The following is a 17,882-nucleotide window of genomic DNA, read 5'->3' as shown; positions in this document are numbered from 1 at the left end:
CTCACCCTCACCACTCACCCTCAGCCCTCACCCTCACCACTCACCCTCACACCTCACCCTCACCACTCACCCTCACACCTCACCCTCACCACTCACCCTCACACCTCACCCTCACCACTCACCCTCACACCTCACCACTCACCACTCCTAACAAAGCGAGAGAGAAACCAAAACCCCGCGTAACCGCTCGCTGCCCCCAGTCAGCCTCTGGAGCAGGCACCCAGCGCTGGGCACCTATCACTGACCACGCCCCCTCGCTTTGCCCCCCCCCCTCACCCCCCCGCCGCTTCGGTTCCGCCCGGGGAGGGTTACAGTTGGGGTCCTGCCCATATAAGGGCAACGGGCTGCGTGACGTCACATTAATCGAGCAGCGGCGGCCATCTTTGGTAAGGCTGGGTGGGGGGTGGGTGAAGAGAAAACCGGAAGCAGCCCCCAGCTGATGGGCGCCGGGTGACGTCACGTCCGGTTATGCTGGGGGGGGGGGCGGGGTTTGTTGCGCTAAGCGCGTTCCGGGGCCCCTTCATAGAACCATGGTGAGTGGGCAGCTGCCGTGGTACCATGAGGAACCACGTGGTACCATGGGTGGGGGTCACGTGGTACCATGGGGTTCTGTAGGTGGGGGTCACGTGGTACCATGGGGTTCTATGGGTGGGGGTCACGTGGTACCATGGGGTTCTGTAGGTGGGGGTCACGTGGTACCATGGGGTTCTGTAGGTGGGGATCACGTGGTACCATGGGGTTCTATGGGTGGGGGTCACGTGGTACCATGGGGTTCTGTAGGTGGGGGTCACGTGGTACCATGGGGTTCTGTGGGTGGTGGTGGTGATGTGGGTGGTGGTGATGTGGGTGGTGGTGATGTGGGTGGTGGTGATGATGTGGGTGGTGGTGGTGATGTGGGTGGTGGTGATGTGGGTGGTGGTGTGGTTGGTGGTGATCTGGGTGGTGGTGGTGGTGATGTGGGTGGTGGTGATGTGGGTGGTGGTGATGTGGGTGGTGGTGATGTGGGTGGTGGTGATGTGGGTGGTGGTGATGTGGGTGGTGGTGATGTGGGTGGTGGTGATGTGGGTGGTGGTGATGTGGGTGGTGGTGATGTGGGTGGTGGTGATGTGGGTGGTGGTGATGTGGGTGGTGGTGATGTGGGTGGTGGTGATGTGGGTGGTGGTGATGTGGGTGGTGGTGATGTGGGTGGTGGTGATGTGGGTGGTGGTGATGTGGGTGGTGGTGATGTGGGTGGTGGTGATGTGGGTGGTGGTGATGTGGGTGGTGGTGGTGGTGATGTGGGTGGTGGTGATGTGGGTGGTGGTGGTGATGTGGGTGGTGGTGATGTGGGTGGTGGTGATCTGGGTGGTGGTGGTGATGTGGGTGGTGATGATGATGTGCCAGGCTAAGTGCAGGAGCTCTCGGGACAGACCCAGCAGGTGCCATGGGTTGGCTAACTGGGATAACTGGCTGATGCACCACCTGTGCCCCTTACTGTGCCAACTTGCTGTGCTTTAGCCACCCGGCGCACCGCTCGTTGTTGTGAGCGTCGCTCCTCCGCCCTCCGTTGCTGTTGGAGGGCGACTGCCTCCAACTGCCCAGTAGCGTCCTTCACAGCAAGTTGGCACAGTAGGGGGCACAGGTGGTGCATCAGCCAGTCGTCTCAGTCAGTCGACTCGTGGCACCTGCTGGGTCTGTCCCGTGACCTCCTGCACCTAGCCTGGCACAGTAGGGGGGGTACAGCTGGTGGTGCATCTACCAGTCATCTCAGTCAGCCAACCCATGGCACCTGCTGGGTCTGTCCCGAGACCTCCTGCACCTAGCCTGGCACAGTAGGGGGGTACAGCTGGTGGTGCATCTACCGGTCATCTCAGTCAACCAACCCATGGCACCTGCTGGGTCTGTCCCGAGACCTCCTGCACCTAGCCTGGCACAGTAGGGGGGTACAGCTGGTGGTGCATCTACCAGTCATCTTAGTTGACCCATGGCACCTGCTGGGTCTGTCCCGTGACCTCCTGCACCTAGCCTGGCACAGTAGGGGGGGTACAGCTGGTGGTGCATCTACCAGTCATCTCAGTCGACCCGTGACACCTGCTGGGTCTGTCCCAAGACCTCCTGCACCTAGCCTGGCACAGTAGGGGGCTACAGCTGGTGGTGCATCTACCGGTCATCTCAGCCGACCCGTGGCACCTGCTGGGTCTGTCCCAAGACCTCCTGCACCTAGCCTGGCACAGTAGGGGGGGTACAGCTGGTGGTGCATCTACCGGTCATCTCAGCCAACCCAGGGCACCTGCTGAGTCTGCCCCGTGACCTCCTGCACCTAGCCTGGCACAGTAGGGGGGGTACAGCTGGTGGTGCATCTACCAGTCATCTCAGTCAGCCAACCCATGGCACCTGCTGGGTCTGCCCCGTGTTCTTGCACCTAGCCTGGCACAGTAGGGGGGGTACAGCTGGTGGTACATCTACCGGTCATCTCAGCGGACCCGTGACACCTGCTGGGTCTGCCCCGTGACCTCCTGCACCTAGCCTGGCACAGTAGGGGGGCTACAGCTGGTGGTACATCTACCGGTCATCTCAGCGGACCCATGACACCTGCTGGGTCTGCCCCGTGACCTCCTGCACCTAGCCTGGCACAGTAGGGGGGCTACAGCTGGTGGTGCATCTTCCGGTCATCTCAGCCGACCCGTGACACCTGCTGGGTCTGCCCCGTGACTTCTTGCACCTAGCCTGGCACAGTAGGGGGGGTACAGCTGGTGGTGCATCTACCGGTCATCTCAGCCGACCCGTGACACCTGCTGGGTCTGCCCCGTGACTTCTTGCACCTAGCCTGGCACAGTAGGGGGGCTACAGCTGGTGGTGCATCTACCGGTCATCTCAGCCGACCCGTGACACCTGCTGGGTCTGCCCCGTGACTTCTTGCACCTAGCCTGGCACAGTAGGGGGGCTACAGCTGGTGGTGCATCTACCGGTCATCTCAGCCGACCCGTGACACCTGCTGGGTCTGTCACGTGACCTCCTTGCCAGCCGGCGGGCGTTCGACGCTTCACGTGGTAGCCTCAAGGTGCACCTAGCCTGGCACGGGCGTCGTGGGGGTTTCAACTTTCGTGTTGTTGATTGTTGTCTTGTTTGTGTTGTGGTGTTGTGTTGCTGTTGTTGTGGTGGTGGTGTTGTTGATTGCCGTTGTGGTGTTGTTGATGCTGTTGTGTTGTTGATGTTGTTGTTGATGCTGTTGCGTTGTTGTTGATGGTGTTGTGGTGTTGTTGATTGCTGTTGTGGTGTTGTTGATTGCTGTTGTGGTGTTGTTGATTGCTGTTATGTTGTTGACGCTGTTGTGTTGTTGTTGTTAATGCTGTTGTTGTTGTTGTTGATTGCTGTTGTGTTGTTGTTTTGTTGTTGATGCTGTTGTGTTGTTGATGTTGTTGTTGATGCTTTTGTGTTGTTGTTAATGCTGTTGTTGTGTTGTTGAAGTTGTTGATGCTGTTGTGTTGTTGATTGCTGCTGTTGTTGTTGTTGATTGCTGTTGTTGTTGATGTGTTGTTGATGCTGTTGTATTGTTGTTGATGTTGTTGATTGCTGCTGTTGTTGTTGTTGATTGCTGTTGTTGTTGATGTGTTGTTGATGCTGTTGTATTGTTGTTGATGTTGTTGATTGCTGCTGTTGTTGTTGTTGTTGATGTGTTGTTGATGCTGTTGTATTGTTGTTGATGTTGTTGATTGCTGCTGTTGTTGTTGTTGATGTGTTGTTGATGCTGTTGTGTTGTTGTTAATGCTGTTGTTGTGTTGTTGATGTTGTTGATGTTGTTGATTGCTGCTGCTGTTGTTGTTGTTGTTGACGCCGCGTGTGTGTGCAGCACGGCCGGGTGAAGATCCGCTCCACGGAGCAGCAGCAGGAGGCAAAGCGCCGAGAGAGAAGCGACAAGCTGCAGAGACACTCAGCCGCCATGGGGCGCCTCCTCACCAAGGTGAGCTACTCACCAACTCCTCACCACACTCCTCACCACCTCCTCACCACACTCACCACAGCAGCAGCAGGCTCACGGAGAGAGAAGCGACAAGCTGCAGAGACACTCAGCCGCCATGGGGCGCCTCCTCACCAAGGTGAGCTACTCACCAACTCCTCGCCACACTCCTCACCACCTCCTCACCACACTCCTCACCACACTCCTCACCACACTCACCACAGCAGCAGGCTCACCGAGAGAGAAGCGACAAGCTGCAGAGACACTCAGCCGCCATGGGGCGCCTCCTCACCAAGGTGAGCTACTCACCAACTCCTCACCACACTCCTCACCACCTCCTCACCACACTCACCACAGCAGCAGCAGGCTCACGGAGAGAGAAGCGACAAGCTGCAGAGACACTCAGCCGCCATGGGGCGCCTCCTCACCAAGGTGAGCTACTCACCAACTCCTCGCCACACTCCTCACCACCTCCTCACCACACTCCTCACCACACTCCTCACCACACTCACCACAGCAGCAGGCTCACCGAGAGAGAAGCGACAAGCTGCAGAGACACTCAGCCGCCATGGGGCGCCTCCTCACCAAGGTGAGCTACTCACCAACTCCTCACCACACTCCTCACCACCTCCTCACCACACTCACCACAGCAGCAGCAGGCTCACGGAGAGAGAAGCGACAAGCTGCAGAGACACTCAGCCGCCATGGGGCGCCTCCTCACCAAGGTGAGCTACTCACCAACTCCTCGCCACACTCCTCACCACCTCCTCACCACACTCCTCACCACACTCCTCACCACACTCACCACAGCAGCAGGCTCACCGAGAGAGAAGCGACAAGCTGCAGAGACACTCAGCCGCCATGGGGCGCCTCCTCACCAAGGTGAGCTACTCACCAACTACTCACCACACTCCTCACCACCTCCTCACCACACTCACCACACTCCTCACCACACTCCTCACCACACTCCTCACCACACTCCTCACCACACTCCTCACCACCTCCTCACCACACTCCTCACCACACTCCTCACCACACTCCTCACCACACTCCTCACCACACTCCTCACCAACTCCTCACCACACTCACCACAGCAGCAGGCTCACGGAGAGAGAAGCGACAAGCTGCAGAGAGACTCACCAAGGCGAGCTACTCACCACACTCCTCACCACACTCCTCACCACACTCCTCACCACACTCCTCACCACACTCCTCACCACACTCCTCACCACACTCCTCGCCACACTCCTCACCACCTCCTCACCACCACCACAGCAGCAGGCTCACCGAGAGAGAAGCGACAAGCTGCAGAGACACTCAGCCGCCATGGGGCGCCTCCTCACCAAGGTGAGCTACTCACCAACTACTCACCACACTCCTCACCACCTCCTCACCACACTCACCACACTCCTCACCACACTCCTCACCACACTCCTCACCACACTCCTCACCACACTCCTCACCACACTCCTCACCACACTCCTCACCACACTCCTCACCACACTCCTCACCACACTCCTCACCACACTCCTCACCACACTCCTGACCCACACTCCTCACCACACTCCTCACCACACTCCTCACCACACTCCTGACCCACACTCCTCACCAAGGTGAGCTCACAGACTCCTCACCAACTCCTCACCACCAACACAGCAGCAGACTCACCCACTGTGTGTGTGTACACTGTGTGTGTGTGTACCTGTGTGTGTGTACACTGTGTGTGTGTACACTGTGTGTGTGTGTACACGTGTGTGTACCTGTGTGTGTGTACCTGTGTGTGTGTACCTGTGTGTGTGTGTACCTGTGTGTGTGTGTACCTGTGTGTGTGTGTACCTGTGTGTGTGTACCTGTGTGTGTGTACCTGTGTGTGTGTGTACCTGTGTGTGTGTGTACCTGTGTGTGTGTGTACCTGTGTGTGTGTACCTGTGTGTGTGTGTACCTGTGTGTGTGTACACTGTGTGTGTGTGTACCTGTGTGTGTGTACCTGTGTGTGTGTACACTGTGTGTGTGTGTACACGTGTGTGTACCTGTGTGTGTGTACCTGTGTGTGTGTACCTGTGTGTGTGTACCTGTGTGTGTGTGTACCTGTGTGTGTGTGTACCTGTGTGTGTGTGTACCTGTGTGTGTGTGTACCTGTGTGTGTGTGTACCTGTGTGTGTGTGTACCTGTGTGTGTGTGTACCTGTGTGTGTGTACCTGTGTGTGTGTGTACCTGTGTGTGTGTGTACCTGTGTGTGTGTGTACCTGTGTGTGTGTACCTGTGTGTGTGTACCTGTGTGTGTGTGTACCTGTGTGTGTGTGTACCTGTGTGTGTGTGTACCTGTGTGTGTGTACCTGTGTGTGTGTGTACCTGTGTGTGTGTGTACCTGTGTGTGTGTACCTGTGTGTGTGTGTACCTGTGTGTGTGTACACTGTGTGTGTGTGTACACGTGTGTGTACCTGTGTGTGTGTACCTGTGTGTGTGTACCTGTGTGTGTGTGTACCTGTGTGTGTGTGTACCTGTGTGTGTGTGTACCTGTGTGTGTGTGTACCTGTGTGTGTGTGTACCTGTATGTGTGTGTGTACCTGTGTGTGTGTACACGTGTGTGTACCTGTGTGTGTGTGTACCTGTGTGTGTGTGTACCTGTGTGTGTGTGTACCTGTGTGTGTGTGTACCTGTGTGTGTGTGTACCTGTGTGTGTGTGTACCTGTGTGTGTGTGTACCTGTATGTGTGTGTGTACCTGTGTGTGTGTACACGTGTGTGTACCTGTGTGTGTGTACCTGTGTGTGTGTACCTGTGTGTGTGTGTACCTGTGTGTGTGTGTACCTGTGTGTGTGTGTACCTGTGTGTGTGTGTACCTGTGTGTGTGTACCTGTGTGTGTGTGTACCTGTGTGTGTGTGTACCTGTGTGTGTGTGTGTACCTGTGTGTGTGTACACGTGTGTGTACCTGTGTGTGTGTGTACACTGTGTGTGTGTGTGTACACTGTGTGTGTGTGTGTACACTGTGTGTGTGTGTGTACACTGTGTGTGTGTACACGTGTGTGTACCTGTGTGTGTGTGTACACTGTGTGTGTGTGTGTACACTGTGTGTGTGTGTGTACCTGTGTGTGTGTACACGTGTGTGTACCTGTGTGTGTGTGTACACTGTGTGTGTGTGTGTACACTGTGTGTGTGTGTGTACACTGTGTGTGTGTACACTGTGTGTACACGTTGTGTGTGTGTACACTGTGTGTGTACCTGTGTGTGTGTGTGTGTACCTGTGTGTGTGTGTGTACACTGTGTGTGTGTGTGTACACTGTGTGTGTGTGTGTACACTGTGTGTGTGTACCTGTGTGTGTACCTGTGTGTGTGTACACTGTGTGTGTACCTGTGTGTGTGTGTGTGTACCTGTGTGTGTGTGTGACAGCGTGCGGCTGGTGAGTACGATGGTGAGGCGCTGGACCTCACTGCCCGCGTCCTCACCCAGAACCCCGACCTGCACACCCTGTGGAACTTCAGACGCGAAATCTTGCAGCAGATGCAGCAGCGTAGGTGGGTGTCCCCAGCGTGTCCCAGTGTCCCCGTGTCCCCAGCGTGTGTCCCAGTGTCTCAGTGTCCCAGTGTCCCCGTGTCCCCGTGTCCCAGTGTCCCAGTGTGTCAGTGTCTCAGTGTCCCAGTGTCTCAGTGTCTCAGTGTCCCAGTGTCTCAGTGTCCCAGTGTCTCAGTGTCCCAGTGTCTCAGTGTCTCAGTGTCTCACTGTCCCCGTGTCCCAGTGTCCCAGTGTCCCAGTGTCTCAGTGTCCCAGTGTCTCACTGTCCCCGTGTCCCAGTGTCTCAGTGTTTCAGTGTCCCAGTGTCCCAGTGTCCCAGTGTCCCAGTGTCTCAGTGTCTCAGTGTCCCAGTGTCTCACTGTCCCCGTGTCCCAGTGTCTCAGTGTCTCAGTGTCCCAGTGTCTCAATGTCTCAGTGTCTCAGTGTCCCAGTGTCTCAGTGTCTCAGTGTCCCAGTGTCTCACTGTCCCCGTGTCCCAGTGTCTCAGTGTCCCAGTGTCCCAGTGTCCCAGTGTCCCAGTGTCCCAGTGTCCCAGTGTCTCAGTGTCTCAGTGTCCCAGTGTCTCACTGTCCCCGTGTCCCAGTGTCCCAGTGTCTCAGTGTCCCAGTGTCCCAGTGTCCCAGTGTCCCAGTGTCCCAGTGTCTCACTGTCCCCGTGTCCCAGTGTCCCAGTGTCCCAGTGTCCCAGTGTCTCAGTGTCTCAGTGTCTCAGTGTCTCAGTGTCCCAGTGTCCCAGTGTCCCAGTGTCTCAGTGTCCCAGTGTCCCAGTGTCCCAGTGTCTCAGTGTCCCAGTGTCCCAGTGTCCCAGTGTCCCAGTGTCCCAGTGTCCCAGTGTCCCAGTGTCTCACTGTCCCAGTGTCCCAGTGTCCCAGTGTCCCAGTGTCCCAGTGTCCCAGTGTCTCAGTGTCCCAGTGTCCCAGTGTCCCAGTGTCTCAGTGTCCCAGTGTCCCAGTGTCCCAGTGTCTCACTGTCCCCGTGTCCCAGTGTCCCAGTGTCCCAGTGTCCCAGTGTCCCAGTGTCTCAGTGTCCCAGTGTCCCAGTGTCCCAGTGTCCCAGTGTCCCAGTGTCTCAGTGTCTCAGTGTCCCAGTGTCTCACTGTCCCCGTGTCCCAGTGTCCCAGTGTCCCAGTGTCCCAGTGTCTCAGTGTCTCAGTGTCTCAGTGTCCCAGTGTCTCACTGTCCCCGTGTCCCAGTGTCTCAGTGTCTCAGTGTCCCAGTGTCCCAGTGTCCCAGTGTCTCACTGTCCCAGTGTCCCAGTGTCTCAGTGTCTCAGTGTCCCAGTGTCCCAGTGTCTCACTGTCCCCGTGTCCCAGTGTCTCAGTGTCCCAGTGTCCCAGTGTCCCAGTGTCCCAGTGTCTCAGTGTCTCAGTGTCTCACTGTCCCCGTGTCCCAGTGTCCCAGTGTCTCAGTGTCTCAGTGTCCCAGTGTCTCACTGTCCCCGTGTCCCAGTGTCCCAGTGTCTCAGTGTCTCCCTGTCCCCGTGTCCCAGTGTCTCAGTGTCCCAGTGTCCCAGTGTCCCAGTGTCCCAGTGTCCCAGTGTCCCAGTGTCCCAGTGTCCCAGTGTCCCCGTGTCCCCGTGTCCCAGTGTCCCAGTGTCCCAGTGTCCCCGTGTCCCCGTGTCTCAGTGTCCCAGTGTCCCCGTGTCCCAGTGTCCCAGTGTCCCAGTGTCCCAGTGTCCCAGTGTCCCCGTGTCCCCGTGTCCCCGTGTCCCAGTGTCCCAGTGTCCCAGTGTCCCCGTGTCCCCGTGTCCCCGTGTCCCCGTGTCCCCGTGTCCCAGTGTCCCAGTGTCTCAGTGTCTCAGTGTCCCAGTGTCCCAGTGTCTCCGTGTCCCAGTGTCTCTAGTGTCCCAGTGTCCCAGTGTCCCAGTGTCCCAGTGTCCCAGTGTCCCAGTGTCCCAGTGTCCCCGTGTCCCAGTGTCCCCGTGTCCCAGTGTCCCAGTGTCCCAGTGTCCCAGTGTCTCCGTGTCTCCGTGTCTCCGTGTCCCAGTGTCCCAGTGTCCCAGTGTCCCAGTGTCCCAGTGTCCCCGTGTCCCCGTGTCCCCGTGTCCCAGTGTCCCAGTGTCCCAGTGTCCCAGTGTCCCAGTGTCCCCGTGTCCCAGTGTCCCAGTGTCCCAGTGTCCCCGTGTCTCAGTGTCCCAGTGTCCCCGTGTCCCAGTGTCCCAGTGTCCCAGTGTCCCAGTGTCTCCGTGTCCCAGTGTCTCTAGTGTCCCAGTGTCTCAGTGTCTCAGTGTCCCAGTGTCCCAGTGTCTCCGTGTCCCAGTGTCTCTAGTGTCCCAGTGTCCCAGTGTCCCAGTGTCCCAGTGTCCCCGTGTCCCAGTGTCCCCGTGTCCCAGTGTCCCAGTGTCCCAGTGTCCCAGTGTCCCAGTGTCTCCGTGTCTCCGTGTCTCCGTGTCCCAGTGTCCCAGTGTCCCAGTGTCCCAGTGTCCCAGTGTCCCAGTGTCCCAGTGTCCCAGTGTCCCCGTGTCCCCGTGTCCCCGTGTCCCAGTGTCCCAGTGTCCCAGTGTCCCAGTGTCCCAGTGTCCCAGTGTCCCAGTGTCCCAGTGTCCCAGTGTCCCCGTGTCTCAGTGTCCCAGTGTCCCCGTGTCCCAGTGTCCCAGTGTCCCAGTGTCCCAGTGTCCCAGTGTCCCCGTGTCCCCGTGTCCCCGTGTCCCAGTGTCCCAGTGTCCCAGTGTCCCCGTGTCCCCGTGTCCCCGTGTCCCCGTGTCCCCGTGTCCCAGTGTCCCAGTGTCCCAGTGTCTCAGTGTCCCAGTGTCCCAGTGTCTCCGTGTCCCAGTGTCTCTAGTGTCCCAGTGTCCCAGTGTCCCAGTGTCCCAGTGTCCCAGTGTCCCAGTGTCCCAGTGTCCCAGTGTCCCAGTGTCCCAGTGTCCCAGTGTCCCCGTGTCCCAGTGTCCCAGTGTCCCAGTGTCTCCGTGTCTCCGTGTCCCAGTGTCCCAGTGTCCCAGTGTCCCAGTGTCCCAGTGTCCCAGTGTCCCAGTGTCCCAGTGTCCCAGTGTCCCCGTGTCCCCGTGTCCCCGTGTCCCCGTGTCCCAGTGTCCCAGTGTCCCAGTGTCCCAGTGTCCCAGTGTCCCAGTGTCCCAGTGTCCCAGTGTCCCAGTGTCCCCGTGTCCCCGTGTCCCCGTGTCCCAGTGTCCCAGTGTCCCAGTGTCCCAGTGTCTCCGTGTCTCCGTGTCTCCGTGTCCCAGTGTCCCAGTGTCCCAGTGTCCCAGTGTCCCAGTGTCCCAGTGTCCCCGTGTCCCCGTGTCCCCGTGTCCCCGTGTCCCAGTGTCCCAGTGTCCCAGTGTCCCAGTGTCCCCGTGTCCCCGTGTCCCCGTGTCCCCGTGTCCCAGTGTCCCAGTGTCCCAGTGTCCCAGTGTCCCAGTGTCCCAGTGTCCCAGTGTCCCCGTGTCCCCGTGTCCCCGTGTCCCCGTGTCCCCGTGTCCCCGTGTCCCCGTGTCCCCGTGTCCCCGTGTCCCCGTGTCCCCGTGTCCCCGTGTCCCAGTGTCCCAGTGTCCCAGTGTCCCAGTGTCCCAGTGTCCCAGTGTCCCAGTGCCCCAGTGCCCCAGTGCCCCAGTGTCCCCGTGTCCCCGTGTCCCCGTGTCCCAGTGTCCCAGTGTCCCAGTGTCTCCGTGTCTCCGTGTCCCAGTGTCCCAGTGTCCCAGTGTCCCAGTGTCCCAGTGTCCCAGTGTCCCAGTGTCCCAGTGTCCCAGTGTCCCAGTGTCCCCGTGTCCCCGTGTCCCCGTGTCCCCGTGTCCCAGTGTCCCAGTGTCCCAGTGTCCCAGTGTCCCCGTGTCCCCGTGTCCCCGTGTCCCAGTGTCTCCGTGTCCCAGTGTCCCAGTGTCCCAGTGTCCCCGTGTCCCCGTGTCCCCGTGTCCCCGTGTCCCCGTGTCCCCGTGTCCCCGTGTCCCCGTGTCCCCGTGTCCCCGTGTCCCCGTGTCCCAGTGTCCCAGTGTCCCAGTGTCCCAGTGTCCCAGTGTCCCAGTGTCCCAGTGTCCCAGTGTCCCAGTGTCCCCGTGTCCCCGTGTCCCCGTGTCTCCGTGTCCCAGTGTCCCAGTGTCCCAGTGTCCCAGTGTCCCAGTGTCCCAGTGTCCCAGTGTCCCCGTGTCCCCGTGTCCCCGTGTCCCCGTGTCCCAGTGTCCCAGTGTCCCAGTGTCCCCGTGTCCCCGTGTCCCCGTGTCCCCGTGTCCCCGTGTCCCAGTGTCCCAGTGTCCCAGTGTCCCAGTGTCCCAGTGTCCCAGTGTCCCAGTGTCCCAGTGTCCCAGTGTCCCAGTGTCCCCGTGTCCCCGTGTCCCCGTGTCCCCGTGTCCCCGTGTCCCCGTGTCCCCGTGTCCCCGTGTCCCCGTGTCCCCGTGTCCCCGTGTCCCCGTGTCCCCGTGTCCCCGTGTCCCCGTGTCCCAGTGTCCCAGTGTCCCAGTGTCCCAGTGTCCCAGTGTCCCAGTGTCCCAGTGCCCCAGTGCCCCAGTGCCCCAGTGTCCCCGTGTCCCCGTGTCCCCGTGTCCCAGTGTCTCAGTGTCTCAGTGTCCCAGTGTCCCAGTGTCCCAGTGTCCCAGTGTCCCAGTGTCCCCGTGTCCCCGTGTCCCCGTGTCCCCGTGTCCCAGTGTCTCAGTGTCTCAGTGTCCCAGTGTCTCAGTGTCCCAGTGTCCCAGTGCCCCAGTGTCCCAGTGTCCCCGTGCCCCAGTGACCCCGGCGTGACCCCGGCGTGACCCCCCGCCACCCCGTGACCCCCCCCGTGACCTCCATGCTCCCCCCCATGCCCCTCCCCCCCATGCCCCTCCCCCTCGCAAGCCCCACCCCCTACCATGCCCCGCCCCCCCATGCTCCGCCCCCTCCATGCCCCTCCCCCTCCCATGCCCCGCCCCCCTCCCATGCCCCGCCCCCTCCCATGCCCTGCCCCCTCCTCTTCCATGTCCCTCCCCCTCCATGCCCCGCCCCCTCCATGCCCCGCCCCCCTCCATGCCCCTCCCCCTCCCATGCCCTGCCCCCTCCTCCATGCCCCGCCCCCCTCCATGCCCCTCCCCCTCCCATGCCCTGCCCCCTCCTCCTCCATGCTCCTCCCCCTCCATGCCCCGCCCCCTCCCATGCCCCGCCCCCTCCTCCTCCATGTCCCTCCCCCTCCATGCTCCGCCCCAATGCCCCGCCCCCTCCATGCCCCGCCCCCCTCCATGCCCCTCCCCCTCCCATGCCCTGCCCCCTCCTCCTCCATGTCCCTCCCCCTCCATGCTCCTCCCCCTCCATGCCCCGCCCCCTCCCATGCCCCCGCCCCCCTCCTCCTCCATGTCCCTCCCCCTCCATGCTCCGCCCCAATGCCCCGCCCCCTGACCTCCATGCCCCGCCCCCTCCTCCCACCTCCCTCCCGCAGCTCGCTGGAGCAGCTCCAGGCGGCGGTGGAGGTGGAGCTGGATCTGAGCGCCGCCTGCCTGCGCGCCAGCCCCAAGTCGTACTGCGCCTGGCACCAGCGAGCCTGGGCGCTGCTGCTGGCGCCGCGCCCGCCCTGGGCACGCGAGCTGCAGCTCACCGGGGCGTTCCTGCAGTGCGACGAACGCAACTGTGGGTCCACCTCCTCGTCCTCCTCCACCTCGGCGTCCACGCAGACGCTCACCCGGGGCTATGCTCACCCACCCACTCACTCACTTACTCACCCACCCACCCACCTACCCACTCACTTACTTACTTACCCACTCACCCGCCCACTCACCCACTCACTCACCCACTCACCCACCTACCCACTCACTTACTTACTTACCCACTCACCCGCCCACTCACCCACTCACTCACCCACCCACCCACCTACCCACTCACTTACTTACTTACCCACTCACCCACCCACTCACCCACTCACTCACTCACCCACCCACTCACTCACTTACTCACCCACTCACTCACTCACCCACCCACTCACTCACTCCTCACCCACCCCACCTCACGCTCACCCACCCACTCACCCACTCACCCACCCCACCCACTCACCCACCCCCCACTCACCCACTCACCACCCACTCACCCACCCACTCACCCACTCACCCACCCACTCACCCACCCACCCACTCACCCACACCCACCAACTCACCCACTCACCCACCCACCCACCCAATCACCCACCCACTCACTCACCCACACCCACCCACCCACTCACCCACCCACTCACCCACCCACTCACCCACCCACCCACTCACCCACCCACCCACTCACTCACTCACCCACCCACTCACCCACCCACCCACTCGCCCACCCACCCACTCACCCCCCCACTCACCCACCCACCCACCCACTCACTCACCCACCCACCCAACCACTTACCCACTCACCCACTTACCCACTCACCCACTTACCCACTCACCCACCCACCCCCACACCCCCCCACCCACCCACCCACCCACCCACCCACTCACCCACTCACTCACCCACCCACCCATCCACTCACCCACCAACTCACCCACTCACTCACCCACCCACCCACCCACTTACCCACTCACCCACTTACCCACTCACCCACCCACCCCACCCCCCCACTCACCCACCCACCCACTCACCCACCCACCCACTCACCCACCCACTCACCCACCCACACTCACTCACTCACTCACTCACTCACTCACTCACCCACCCACTCACTCACTCACTCACCCACCCACCCACTCACCCACCCACCCACTCACCCACTCACTCACCCACCCACTCATCCACCCACCCACCCAACCACTCACCCACCCACCCACCCACTCACCCATACACCCCCCCACCCACTCACACACCCACTCACCCACACCCCACTCACTCACCCAACCACCCACCCACCCACTCACCCACCCACCCACTCACCCACCCACCCACTCACTTACCCTCTCACTGACCCACTCACCCACCCACCCACTCACTCACCCCCCCACCCACTCACCCACCCACCCACTCACTTACCCTCTCACTGACCCACTCACCCACCCACCCACCCACCCACTCCCCCCCCCTCCCTCCCCTCCCCAGTCCACTGCTGGGACCACCGCCGGTTCGTGGTGGCGCGCGGCCGTGCCGACCTGGCGCTCCGTGCCAACGCCGCGGCCGTGCCAACCCCTGACGGTGCCGATACCGCCTATGCCGATACCGCCGATGCCGACGATGCCGGGCTCAGTGCCGGTGCCGACGATGCCGGGCTCAGTGCCGGTGCCGATGATGCCGGGCTCAGTGCCGGTGCCGATGATGCCGGGCTCAGTGCCGGTGCCGACGATGCCGGGCTCAGTGCCGGTGCCGACGATGCCGGGCTCAGTGCCGGTGCCGACGATGCCGGGCTCAGTGCCGGTGCCGACGATGCCGATACCGCCGGTGCCGACGATGCCGTGCTCAGTGCCGGTGCCGATGATGCCGGGCTCAGTGCCGGTGCCGACGATGCCGGGCTCAGTGCCGGTGCCGACGATGCCGGGCTCAGTGCCGGTGCCGATGATGCCGTGCTCAGTGCCGGTGCCGACGATGCCGGGCTCAGTGCCGGTGCCGATGATGCCGGGCTCAGTGCCGGTGCGGAGCTGGCGTTCACCCACGGCCTCCTCTCCAGCAACTTCTCCAACTTCTCTTCGTGGCACTACCGCGCACAGCAGCTGGCGGTCGCCGGTCCCCGCACAGCCAGGCCACACGCTGACGCCCTGCCCGCAGGTCGTGGCGGTGGTGGTGGTGACGGTGGTGGTGACGGTGGTGGTGGTGACGGTGGTGGTGACTGTGGGGGTGGTGGTGGTGGTGGTGGTGACGGTGGTGATGATGGTGACGGTGGTGGTGGTGATGGTGGTGGTGATGATGGTGACAGTGGTGGTGGTGGTGATGATGGTGGTGGTGGTGGTGGCGGTGGTGGTGGCGGTGGTGGTGGTGGTGACGGTGGTGATGGTGGTGGTGGCGGTGGTGATGGTGGTGGTGGTGGTGGTGATAGAGGTGGTGGTGGTGGTGGCAGTGGTGGAGGTGGTGGTGGTGGTGGTGGTGGTGACGGTGGTGGTGGTGGTGGCGGTGGTGGTGGCGGTGGTGGTGGTGGTGGTGATGGAGGTGGTGGTGGTGGTGACGTTGGTGACGGTGGTGGTGGCGGTGGTGGTGGTGGTGGTGATGGTGATGGTGATGGAGGTGGTAGTGGTGGTGATGATGGTGACGGTGGTGGTGGTGGTGATGGTGGTGGTGATGATGGTGACGGTGGTGGTGATGATGGTGGTGGTGGTGGTGGCGGTGGTGGCGGTGACGGTGGTGATGGTGGTGACGGTGGTGGTGGTGGTGGTGGCGGTAGTGACGGTGGTGGTGGTGGTGGTGGTGGTGGCGGTGGCGGCGGTGGTGGTGGTGGTGGTGGCGGTGGTGGTGGTGACGGTGGTGGTGGTGACGGTGGTGGCGGTGGTGGTGGTGGTGCTGGTGGCGGTGGTGGCGGTGGTGGTGGTGACGGTGGTGATGGAGGTGGTGGTAGTGGTGGTGACATTGGTGGTGATGATGGTGATGATGGTGACGGTGGTGGTGGTGGTGATGGTGGTGGTGGTGACGGTGGTGGTGGTGGTGGTGGTGGTGATGATGTTGATGGCGACGATGTTGTTGGCGATGATGTTGATGTTGACGATGTTGATGGTGACGATGTTGATGGTGACGATGTTGATGTTGGTGGTGGTGACGATGTTGATGGTGACGATGTTGACGATGTTGATGGTGACGACGATGTTGATGTTGGTGGTGGTGACGATGTTGACGATGTTGATGTTGACGACGTTGTTGATGTTGGTGGTGATGATGGTGGTGATGGCAGAGTTCGAGTTGGTCCAGAATGCCATCTTCACCGACCCTGACGATCAGAGCGCCTGGCTCTACCACCGCTGGCTACTGGGCAGAGGTGCCTCTCACTGCCCCCTCTCACTGCCCCCTCCCCCCTCCCACTGCCCCCTCCCACTGCCCCCTCCCACTGCCTCTTCTCACTGCCCCCTCCCCCCTCTCACTGCCCCCGCCCCCCTCCCGTCCGCCTTTGTCTTCCCTGCTGCCCCCCCCACCCACCCACCTCTCTCTCCCCACTCCTCAAACTCACCTGGCCGCACCTCTGCGCTCGGCGTCGCGCACACCGCACGCACCGGATGATTGGCGAACCGTCGCCCCCGTGCGACGCAGAGTGATGTCAGTTCGGAGACCCGTAGACTCACGCAGACTCACATAGACTCACACAGAGACACATAGACTCACGCAGAGACACATAGACTCACATAGAGACCCATAGACTCACACAGAGACACATAGACTCACATAGACTCACACAGAGACACATAGACTCACACAGAGACCCATAGACTCACGCAGAGACCCATAGACTCACGCAGAGACACATAGACTCACACAGAGACCCATAGACTCACACAGAGACCCATAGACTCACGCAGAGACACATAGACTCACATAGAGACCCATAGACTCACACAGAGACACATAGACTCACATAGACTCACACAGAGACACATAGACTCACACAGAGACCCATAGACTCACACAGAGACCCATAGACTCACGCAGAGACACATAGACTCACATAGAGACACATAGACTCACGCAGAGACACATAGACTCACATAGACTCACACAGAGACCCGTAGACTCACATAGAGACCCATAGACTCACACAGACTCACATAGACTCACACAGAGACACATAGACTCACACAGAGACCCATAGACTCACGCAGAGACACATAGACTCACATAGAGACCCATAGACTCACACAGAGACACATAGACTCACATAGACTCACACAGAGACACATAGACTCACACAGAGACCCATAGACTCACACAGACTCACATAGACTCACACAGAGACACATAGACTCACACAGAGACCCATAGACTCACATAGAGACCCGTAGACTCACACAGAGACCCATAGACTCACGCAGAGACCCGTAGACTCACATTGACTCACATAGACTCACACAGAGACCCGTAGACTCACATAGACTCACACAGAGACCCGTAGACACACACAGAGACCCATAGACTCACACAGAGACCCATAGACACACGCAGAGAACCATAGACTCACACAGAGACCCATAGACTCACACAGAGACCCATAGACTCACACAGAGACCCATAGACTCACGCAGGGACCCATAGACTCACGCAGAGACCCATAGACTCACGCAGAGACGCGTAGACTCACACACAGAGACCCATAGACTCACACAGAGACCCATAGACTCACACAGCAGATACCCGTAGACTCACACACAGAGACCCATAGACTCACACAGAGACCCGTAGACTCACGCAGAGACCCGTAGACTCACACAGAGACCCCTAGACTCACGCAGAGACCCGTAGACTCACACAGAGACCCATAGACTCACACAGAGACCCATAGACTCACGCAGAGACCCATAGACTCACACAGAGACCCATAGACTCACGCAGAGACCCGTAGACTCACACAGAGACCCATAGACTCACACAGAGACCCATAGACTCACGCAGA

At 60.5% G+C, this 17,882-nt stretch overlaps 1 protein-coding gene across 1 annotated transcript in view; it reads left to right on the top strand.

Moving 5' to 3' along the window:
• Positions 1-5,226: 5,226 nt before the first annotated feature.
• The window catches only part of LOC144955212 (geranylgeranyl transferase type-2 subunit alpha-like), a gene marked incomplete at its 3' end in the record, with an annotated part of 25,508 nt that continues 12,852 nt past the window's right edge, over positions 5,227-17,882 (top strand). Inside the window, exons 1-5 of the mRNA XM_078885518.1 lie at positions 5,227-5,284; positions 7,328-7,452; positions 12,783-12,970; positions 14,405-15,064; positions 16,176-16,259. Coding sequence (XP_078741644.1) covers positions 5,264-5,284; positions 7,328-7,452; positions 12,783-12,970; positions 14,405-15,064; positions 16,176-16,259 — 1,078 coding nt within the window. The remainder of the gene's footprint in view (positions 5,285-7,327; positions 7,453-12,782; positions 12,971-14,404; positions 15,065-16,175; positions 16,260-17,882) is intronic.

Source organism: Lampetra fluviatilis, unplaced genomic scaffold (genome assembly GCF_964198595.1).
Source record: "Lampetra fluviatilis unplaced genomic scaffold, kcLamFluv1.1 SCAFFOLD_521, whole genome shotgun sequence".
NCBI classification, from domain to species: Eukaryota; Metazoa; Chordata; class Hyperoartia; order Petromyzontiformes; family Petromyzontidae; genus Lampetra; species Lampetra fluviatilis.
Note: the sequence above shows the minus strand (reverse complement) of the source record. Positions and strands in the feature narration are given on the sequence as shown.